The sequence below is a fragment of the Setaria italica genome, chromosome II (genome assembly GCF_000263155.2).
Source record: "Setaria italica strain Yugu1 chromosome II, Setaria_italica_v2.0, whole genome shotgun sequence".
Lineage (NCBI taxonomy): Eukaryota > Viridiplantae > Streptophyta > Magnoliopsida > Poales > Poaceae > Setaria > Setaria italica.
The window spans coordinates 8,208,936-8,218,695 of NC_028451.1; the positions used below are offsets into that span (position 1 = coordinate 8,208,936).

Here is a 9,760-nt window from a genome sequence, read left to right on the forward strand (position 1 = left end):
GACCTTTAACTTATCCATCACTATACATAGGAATCATCTCTATCTTTCACCCACCTTTGGTTGGTTGTCCTTGGATATTAGAGTCGTAGGTATACACACACGTTTCCTTGGATTCGATACCCTTGGAATACTCTGAGGTGAAAGCTATAACGATATCCATGTGCTTGTGGATTCATTCGCGCATCACTAAAATACCCAACAGTGACTGGCAATTTGAATTATCCCCTCAAATGCCAACTTAAGACTGATTATCTATAGTGGAAGTGTGGAACAAGCCAATTCCTGAAGATCTACAGAATAGATCATTGGTTATAACTTCAAATCCACTAAGATAGAGTTGCTGTTACTTTAAGTTCAAATATTGAAGTTTGAAAGGTAATATCTAGAAGATATGCAAATTTGCAACTCATTATCCCTAGATTCCTCTAAAAGGATAAGTTTTATTTTGTGTTGCACAGTTAAATAAGTGATTACTAGTGCTCGAAGCATTGCTCCTAATATAATTATGAATTAAGTCTTTGAAGGACTAAATATTGTACTCATGCACATTTATGAAGAATGTGACTAAGGCATTTTGAGCACTGAAGTTCAAAGGATGTCGTTATGAGGGGGAGCATACCTTTAATCATATTTAAGGTGTTTGGTTGAGCTGTGGCTTTTAAAAAAGTAGTTGTGAGCTGCGGGCTATGGAAAAGCTGTTGTAGGTTGTGAGCTGGGAGAAAGCTGAAAGCCGTTTGGTAAAATGGCGTGGCTTTTCGGAAACACTTATGAGCGGACGCCACATGTCATTCACAGTCCACCCCACTCAACTCTCTCCCTCTCTTACTGACGAGCAAACCCCACTCATCAACGTCTTCTTCTTCCTCTCTCGCATCTCGCAATGCCGTGGTGGGCGGCAGCACGGCAGGCTGGCCCGCGTGGAGGGGCCACGACGCGTCAACTAGAGCGGCGGCCGATGCAGTGGGTGGCGTCGCCGGCCCCGAGTTGCACCGCCGCCAAGAGAGGAGGGGACAGGAGTAGGGCGTCGTTGGGAGGAGAGTAGGAGAGTGGAGAGTAGGGGCTAAGAGCAGGAGGCCTCCGGGGCACCACCGTCAGCGCTGTCACCGAGCAACAGAGCGAGGTGGCGTAGAGCAGCACCAGCAGCGCTACAGCCGCCACCGCCGCCGCGGCCAGCCCTGCCAGACCGGCCTTCTCCAGCGGGCCCTTGGCCGCCCGCCGCGCTAGGCACTTCACCGCCACCCCTGCTCTCCGTCGGCTGGGAGAGGAGGAAAGGGACCGGAGAGGGGCGGCGACGGGAGGAGCGGGGGGTGGAGAGGAGGGGGTCGGAGATGGAGTGGCGCTAGGCATGTGGAGCGCCGGGGGTGGGAGGGGTGACGGTGGTGGAGGTCACCCGCGGACGGGAATAGAAGAGAAAAAACGAATCGGTATCTCATAACCAGTGGCAGGTGGGTAATTTTTTCGAAGTTGCCCACCTCTATAGCCGGAGAAAGCAAGGGGGAAGCTGCTGTGAGTTTTGTATTGAGGAAAACTAGCTTTGGCCCAAAGCACCTATGGGTTTGCCACCTTTTGGTTGGCTTTTGGCTTTTTGAGAAGCAAAAGCAGGCTGGGAAGCCCAACCAAGGGGACCCTTAGATCTGAAGTCTTTTAAGTTGTTCGTAGAAGGAATCAGTTTGATGATTAATTATTGAATTTACTATGAAGGTATATCACTCAGTTACTTAGATCATACAGATCTTTATTGCAAGAATCATGAATGTCATGCATAAATCTTGAAGATTGATTACTATTCATGAAGAATAGCAAATATAGAATACTATATAACTAAGAAGGTTTAATGTTGTACTCTTTTTCCCTTTGTGAGTTTTTACTTGAAGGTTTCTCACATAAGGTTTTAGATGAGGCAACATGTGCAATACAATAGCGGTTGATATGTACTCTTTTCTCCAAGAACCGTTTTTTCCCTTTGGGTTTTTCGGATGGAGTTTTTATGAGGCATATGCATTCGCAGTAATCGCCCAAGGGGAAATGTTGTAAAACAACTGGACTTTGTATGGAAGGAAAGGAGGACTAGAAGTCCTAGTCCTAATCCAGTTGCTTGTGGGCTCTTACCAAATCTCTAGGCATAGTTGGGAGTATATTTACGAGGGAGATCTTCAATATAAATTATCAATATTTAGAGAATAAAGAATAGTCCATCGTATATGTCTTGTCTACTGTCTCCTATTTTTATGCTTATTGTGAGAGACCGTGAGAGGGAGATCAACCGCTGGCCACGTGTTTTACAACAGTATTCCCAAGGATCTCCTGGCTCGACAAGAACCACCCCAGGCAAGCCTAAACAGAAGCAGGCAAGCAGCACATCTCCATTTTCTGACCAAAGTGAAAGCGAGAACCCAACCAATCCCATTCCGACGCGTGTGAGCGTGTCTCTTCCTACTTCACAGCTCCATCAGCACGACCCCGTCCTGCAGGCTGCAGCAATACACAATACCGAATCACACAAGCGGACAGCGAAAGCTCCGTTCTTTGTGGCCGCCGATGTTATCGTTGTCGCGTTTGCGTGCTCCTCGCGCCAACAAATTCCGCGCTCCACCTCCGGAAAACAACCTCGGCTGCCGTTGACCTCTGCCGAGCTCTCGCTGAGTCACTGCTGTTCCTGCTGTCCTGTGCTTCGATCCAGTAATCCCGTCGCTTGCGCCGGCGATGATGGGTGGTGCTGAGAGGCCAGCGAAGGCGCCAGGAGCCGCCGAGCTCGAGGAGAGGCTGCTGCGGCCGCCGGCGGCGGCGAGGAGCCGAGATCTTGACGGCGGCGGCAGGAGGAAGAGGGGGAAGTGGGAGAAGACGTACCTGGACGTGCTGGGCGTCTGCTGCTCCGCGGAGGTAGCGCTCGTCGAGCGGCTGCTGGCGCCGATCGACGGCATCCGGGGGGTCACCGTCGTCGTCCCCTCCCGCACCGTCATCGTCGAGCACGACCCCGCCGCCGTCTCCCTGTCCCACATCGGTAACCAACCCTTTGTCTTCCTCCTCCTCATACTTGCAGATCCTTGCAAGAATTGGCTCACCTGTGTCGGGACCCCAGACCGATGAAGGCTCTGAACAGGGCGGGCCAGGAGGCGTCTGAGCGCGCGTACGGCAGCAGCGGCGGGGTCGTCGGCAGGTGGCCCAGCCCGTACATCCTCGCCAGCGGCGGCCTCCTCCTCGCCTCCTCCCTCGCGCCGCTCCTCCCGCCGCTGCGCTGGCTGGCGCTGGCGGCGGCCTGCGCCGGCGCGCCACCGGTGCTGCTCAGGGCGCTCGCCTCGGCGACAAGGCTTGCCCTGGACATCAACGTGCTCATGCTCGCCGCGGCGGCCGGCGCCGCCGCGCTCGGGGACTTCGCGGAGGCAGGCGCCATCGTGTTCCTCTTCACCACCGCCGAGTGGCTCGAGACGCTGGCGTGCACCAAGGCCACCGCCGGGATGTCGTCGCTCATGAGCATGATCCCGCCCAGGGTCGTCCTCGCCGACACCGGGGAGGTCGTCAGCCTGCGCGACGTCAAGGTCGGCGCCGTCGTCGCGGTCAGGGCGGGGGAAGTGGTGCCGATCGACGGCGTGGTCGTTGACGGGCAGAGCGAGGTCGACGAGAGTAGCCTCACCGGCGAGTCCTTCCCCGTGCCAAAGCAGCCGCCGTCGGAGGTCTGGGCCGGCACCATGAACCTGGATGGTAAAAGCTGCGTTATTTTTTTTCAGTTGCATTCAGAAAACATCCATGGTAAAAATGTTCATGTGTTGATCATAATCAAGAAACTCTGATGTTGCAGGTTACATTGCCGTGAGGACAACAGCTCTGGCCGAGAACTCGACGGTGGCAAAGATGGAGAGGCTGGTGGAGGCGGCGCAGAACAGCCGGTCCAAGACGCAGCGGCTCATCGATTCTTGCTCAAAGTACTACACGCCGGGTACGCGACACCGTCATCTTCCACACCAGACCATGATCTGAAAACATACAATTCACAGCAAATTCATTAGGAAAAAAAACTTTTTTTCTTTTTGCAGCCGTGGTTGCTCTTGCAGCAAGTGTGGTTCTTGTCCCCCTGCTGCTGCGAGCACAGGACATGCGAAGATGGTTTCGGCTGGCCTTAGTCCTGCTGGTGAGCGCGTGCCCGTGCGCGTTGGTCCTGTCGACGCCGGTCGCTACGTTCTGCGCGCTCCTGAGGGCGGCGAGGATGGGGGTTCTCATCAAGGGAGGGGACATTCTTGAGACACTAGGTGGGATCAGGGTTGCGGCATTCGACAAGACGGGAACTATCACAAAAGGGGAGTTCAGCATTGATGGATTCCATGTGGTTGGGGACAAAGTTGAATTGAGCCAGCTTCTTTACTGGTATGGTTGATGATTTACCTCTCCAAATTTCCTTTTGGATATATTAAATTTATTATTAATAAGAAATTTGATTTTGTAGTCATGTACCGCGTGTTGAATTAGAGTGCTTTGGTACTGAAAAGAACAGAGACAGAGCCATAAGGATACTTGTACCTGTACTGAGCATGCCTGACCCAATTCTTATCGATTGTTCGAATTGATCGTCGCTCAGCTCAGTTTATGTGAAACGATGATGCTGAACTTTTTTGGATGAAACCCTTTTTTTTTGTAGGGTGTCTAGCATTGAGAGCAAATCAAGCCATCCAATGGCAACTGCACTTGTGGAGTACGCTCAGTCCAAATCCATCCAGCCGAAGCCGGAAAACGCGACTGAATTTCGCATCTACCCCGGGGAAGGCATCTATGGGGAGATCAGTGGAAGACATGTCTACATTGGAAACAGAAGGATCATGGCAAGGTCCTCATGCTACACAGGTGAGCAACACAAACAATAGGCTGACACTGAACAAGTTTCAGGAAATGAAATTACACAATTCTGAACTTCTAAACTCAGTTACGTGCGCAGTACCAGAAATGGATGATCGAAAAGGCGCGTCGATCGGCTATGTGATCTGCGACGGGGATCTAGTGGGGGCGTTCTCGCTCTCCGACGACTGCCGGACCGGCGCGGCGGAGGCGATCCGCGAGCTGAGATCAATGGGGATCAAGTCGGTGATGCTGACAGGGGACAGCAGGTCGGCGGCCATGCGCGCGCAGGAGCAGCTAAGGGGCGCCATGGATGAGCTCCACCCGGAGCTCCTCCCGGCGGACAAGGTCCGACTCGTCGGCGAGCTCAAGGCGCGGGACGGGCCGACGATGATGGTCGGAGACGGCATGAACGACGCCCCCGCGCTGGCCATGGCGGACGTCGGCGTGTCCATGGGTCTGTCGGGCTCGGCAGCCGCCATGGAGACCAGCCACGCCACGCTCATGTCCAGCGACATCCTCAGGGTGCCCGCCGCCGTCGGGCTCGGGCGGCGCGCACGCCGGACCATCGCCGTAAACGTGGTTGTCTCCGTCGCCGCGAAGGCCGCCGTCGTCGCGCTCGCCGTCGCGTGGCGACCCGTGCTGTGGGCGGCCGTGCTCGCCGACGTCGGGACGTGCCTGGTCGTCGTGCTCCACAGCATGACGCTGCTGAGGGAACCTGGGACACGGAGGGGAGGGAAGGACGAGGTGTGCCGCGCCACGGCGAGGTCGCTGGCCATGAGGTCGTCCCAGCTCGCCGCAGCATCGAACGGCGCGACGGCGAGTGTTCAGGGACCAGATGTTGGAGGAACTAGAAGCTGCCGTTGCTGTCAGAAGCCAGGAAAGTCGTCTGAGCAGGAGCACTCGGTTGTGATCGACATACCGGCGGCATCATCATCATCTGCCGAGCATCGAGAAATCCAGATTCCTCGCGCCACGGCGAAAGGCAGCGGCGGTGGATGTTGCGGCGCCGGCAAAGCTTGTGGTGCTTCCACGGTGACTTCTGCAGCTGACGTTCCGAGAAAATGTTGTGCCCGTAAAGAAGACAGCCGTGTGAGTGTTAAGACAGCCTGCTGCAACAATGGAGGTGGTGCGCGGGGTTCTCCTAGGTAGGAAGGAAGGGCAAGGTTGCAGGGACGATGCAAGGTGTTGTTCCGGTGGTGTCTCAACTCCCAAGTGCAAGTGAATTACTGAGGGTGCGTTTGGCACAGCTACCAGAGCTGCTGAATCCAACAGGAGATCTGCAAACAATTTTTTAAAGAAAATTGATTCTTCGCTGACTGTGTGAAGTGATTCTCTGAAATAACTAAGAGGCTGGGAGTGGAAAAAGGTAGCTTCTTCTGATTCTGTGAAGTGATTCTTCATCCTAATTTTAAGAGTTTATGCTAAAGAATTAAAGAGAATCATAGTTTATTCTAAAGAATCAAAGAGAATCATTTTCAGCCACAGAATCACTTCTCTCTGAGAATCAACTCGCATGGAGAATCAGAATCAGATGGAGCTCTACTTAAAACAATTAGAAAAATTAACCGGGGCATCGAACGTGTGTGTTCAAATCGACTGGGCAGCTCAATGAAAACTGTTGTCGTTCTCATTTCACATTTTTGTTGTGAATTTTGTACAGATTAACCTTCTCAAGACCTCCGGCCTAATAATGACCGAAGGCCCAAGACAAACCAAGAGCAGCAAGCAGACCGGGCCTGTCGTGTAAGTTGGTTTGCACGCTGCTACCTGCTAGTCTGTAATGGGCTGAAGCTCATATGATGGCATACACATATCGGGCTTGTGCTGAGTCACACAACAATGATGAATACTTCGTTGACCTCTAGATCTTCTTAAGCTTGTATAGTTTTCCTAAACCCCAATTATTGTCATGAGCAATCAGGTCGTGACAACAGTAGTACCAAAGCTAGCATTGATCTCGAATACTTGTAAACTTGAAGCATTCCATTGGTTGGTTGGGAACTTTGGCAAAAATTATGCAGTGGATCCTATAATTCTCTAGGTTAGTTCAATAATGAATGAGTGCAACTAGAGCCATGTTGGGGTAATTGGTGGAATTTTTTTATTTTTATTTTTTTTATGAATTTGCAGAAATAAATACTTGAACCAAAAATTTACAAAAATAGACTAAGCCGCCGTACGAAACGGCGGTAGGCCTATTTTCGCTGGTTCATTTGGCGGAACGATGCCTGCCGTGGTGGACTGGCTTGTTTTGCCAGTTGAGACGGTGGTAGGCAGGTAGGCCACTTACCACCGTTTCGTACGGCAGAAGGTGGCTGTTTAACTTGGTGGAACTTTAGCAGCTTACAGTTCAGATAGGTTTAGTCGGGTTGGGATGTTATAACTGGTTGAAACGGCTATAACCTCTTATAGCTGTTTGAATCGGCTATAACTCTGTTTTAATTATTTTTGCTTTATTTTTGTATGACATTTCTGTAAGTAAGATGTGTAGTTCCATTGCAATACGTAACTTTATAATTTTAGACTATAACTCTATTTAAATTATTTTTCCTTTATTTTTGTATGATATTTTTGAAAGTAAAATATGTAGTTCCATTGCAATATGTAACTTTGTAATTTGAGAGAGGAAGAGTGATTGAATGGAATAATTAAAAATGATTTAACTCCCGGCCATTAGATACATAGCTGTTTGCAGCGAGATTACAACGGATGGAAACGAAATTCCTGCGGAACATACGAACAACAACGACTCTAGGGTGAACAAGTAATTATACATTGCGGTGGCATGTGCAGCACATATGCTATCCTAAACTAGTACCATTTCTAAATCTAACATGCCCTAGGTAATTGAAATAGCTAGGGAACGAGCCATGTCTACTTCCTAGTAGAACTGGCTCTACGAGAACTGCGACAGCCCAACTTCATAGTAGCCAGCACCCCCAGAGGATGGCGGAGATGGGTGGCGATCCCTGTTGTGGTGGTAGGGGCACTTGCACCATGGATCTTTGCAAATGAAGTTACTAGCAATGTCAACCGCCTAAGGATTCGCCTCAACTTCGGACTAAAGATCCTCGACCTTACACTCCAAGTCAAAGATCTTGCACTTCAGGTAGTGTATGTACTCCTGTGTTGGCTCAGGAAGTGGTGGATCGACCCACTTGGCGTAGCGGCAGTTACCTTCATCGAGATAGGTATGAACGTGATGTTAGTTTGAAGGATGAGAAGCTTAGGAAGAGTAATGAAGTAATCACTTTACTCACCAACCCATACGGGCATTGAAAGAAACGTCGACTTCCATCGTTGTAGCCGTCATAGAGCTGGACGACACAAGCCACGCTATGGTGACACATTGGCCACGCATCCTAGCGGTCATGATAAGGCCTAAGGCAGTTTGGAGGGGCGTAGTTAGCCCTGTCCTCCAGAGGGAACTCATCGAGGGGTGCCTCATACTCCGTTGGGCCAAAAGAACCTGGCCAAGTGATGGTTGGAATAAGAGCAGCCCCTCCTCTTCCCCTCCTCCCACGACCTCTCCCCCTTGCGGATGCCATAGTTCTTACCCGTGCTTAGTGGCGTCGAAGGATATGGGAGTCTTACTCGTGTTTAGTGGGTTGGAAGGATTTGGGAGAGGGGGGGTTCTTTATAAGGAGTGCTGAGATGCAGAAGTGTTGCAGCCTATGTGCTCATTACGCCGTCATGTTCAATCATCCTGAGAAATGGTACATATAGCCTTTGCAGGTGCATGGACGTAGGTGTAAGTGTGGAATCCCATCCGCCTGAGAAGGCTTCATGTTTAGGGTCCTTGCAGTCTACAATGTAGCCTTTTCAGTGAGGGTTCACGTCAACAGTCTATAGTGTAGGCTTTTAAGTGAGGGTTCTCGTCAACAGTGTATAGTGTAGGCTTTTCAGTGAGAGGTCACATTAATAGTGGAAGCCACTGTTGAGTACCGTACTTGCCGCAGTGTAGCGTAATTGGAATAGTGTGGAATCTCAGTACTTGATGAAAGGAGACAAAATATTATAATAGTACAAGGAACAGTACAAGAAACAGTACAATGGCATCCGAGGCACACAACATGACAAACATAAAAGAGCACCTTCACTAAGATAGAATGCCTTATGTAATATAAATCGGTGGAGGACAAGTAACGTTCTACTGGGTGAAGTGGGGATGTTTCCCCTTGCTCGATGCTTAGGAGGAAGATTCTCCCTCTTGCTGCTTCATCTTCTTCTATCGTTCTTCTTCCTCAAGGAGTTGTGCCTGATGAGCTTCGAACTCTTCCTCCTACCATTTCAGTGCTACCTCTCGCGCACCTAACTCCTCGCGCTGTCTTCGGAGTTGATCCATCTTGCCCTTCAGACAGATTTCTCGTTGGCGGACGTGTCGTTCTTCCTCGAGCCGAGGAGCACGTGCCACGTCTCGAGCTACTTCCATCCTTCCATAGTATTGGGCTTTGGTCTCCAACTGCCTTGGCCAATGGGGCTCCCCCCTTATAGGCCTAGTGTCGATCCATTCCATGAATGTGCATGCCTGCATGTTCATTTGTTAGTAGTTAAAGGAACTGGTACATGTACAAAACGTATGTGAAATGTTTATGAACAGATGGACTGACCACAAAATTATCGTCAATATCGGGGCACTTGAAGAATCTACACCCCCTCTTCCCGTTGGGTTTATTATCCTCACATACCTGCAACCATGCATGAAAGCCACAATGGCATTTGAGGTACTCATTCCATGGTGGAACCCCATCTCGCTCTTGCCTCCATGACGACATTTCTTGGAGGGAGATGCAACCTCACTGCAAATGGTGGATTCGGGTTGCGTGGTGTTAGTAGTGGTTTTGAACGTTGGCTGAACATCTTATATATAGAATGCTATTAAGATGATCCATGGACCATGTCCATAATGGAAAATGGAAAAGGACATGCATGG

At 50.6% G+C, this 9,760-nt stretch overlaps 1 protein-coding gene across 3 annotated transcripts; it reads left to right on the plus strand.

The window, feature by feature from the left end:
• The first annotated feature begins 2,487 nt into the window (after positions 1-2,487).
• On the plus strand, positions 2,488-6,691 carry LOC101778475 (cadmium/zinc-transporting ATPase HMA3). 3 transcript variants are annotated; one of them, XR_002676284.1, is made up of 6 exons: positions 2,488-3,699; positions 3,797-3,934; positions 4,032-4,359; positions 4,631-4,833; positions 4,913-6,193; positions 6,488-6,691. XR_002676284.1 is itself a non-coding variant. In XM_012843843.2 (6 exons), exons 1-6 carry the CDS (start codon positions 2,704-2,706, stop codon positions 5,974-5,976), a joined length of 2,628 nt encoding a protein of 875 aa, XP_012699297.1. In that variant the 5' UTR covers positions 2,488-2,703; the 3' UTR covers positions 5,977-6,691. The 3 variants fall into 3 exon arrangements, 2 of the variants coding, with proteins under 2 accessions (XP_012699297.1, XP_022679744.1); XM_012843843.2 differs by having other exon boundaries at positions 2,488-2,990; positions 3,080-3,699; positions 4,925-6,691; XM_022824009.1 differs by having other exon boundaries at positions 4,913-6,691.
• Positions 6,692-9,760: the final 3,069 nt, after the last annotated feature.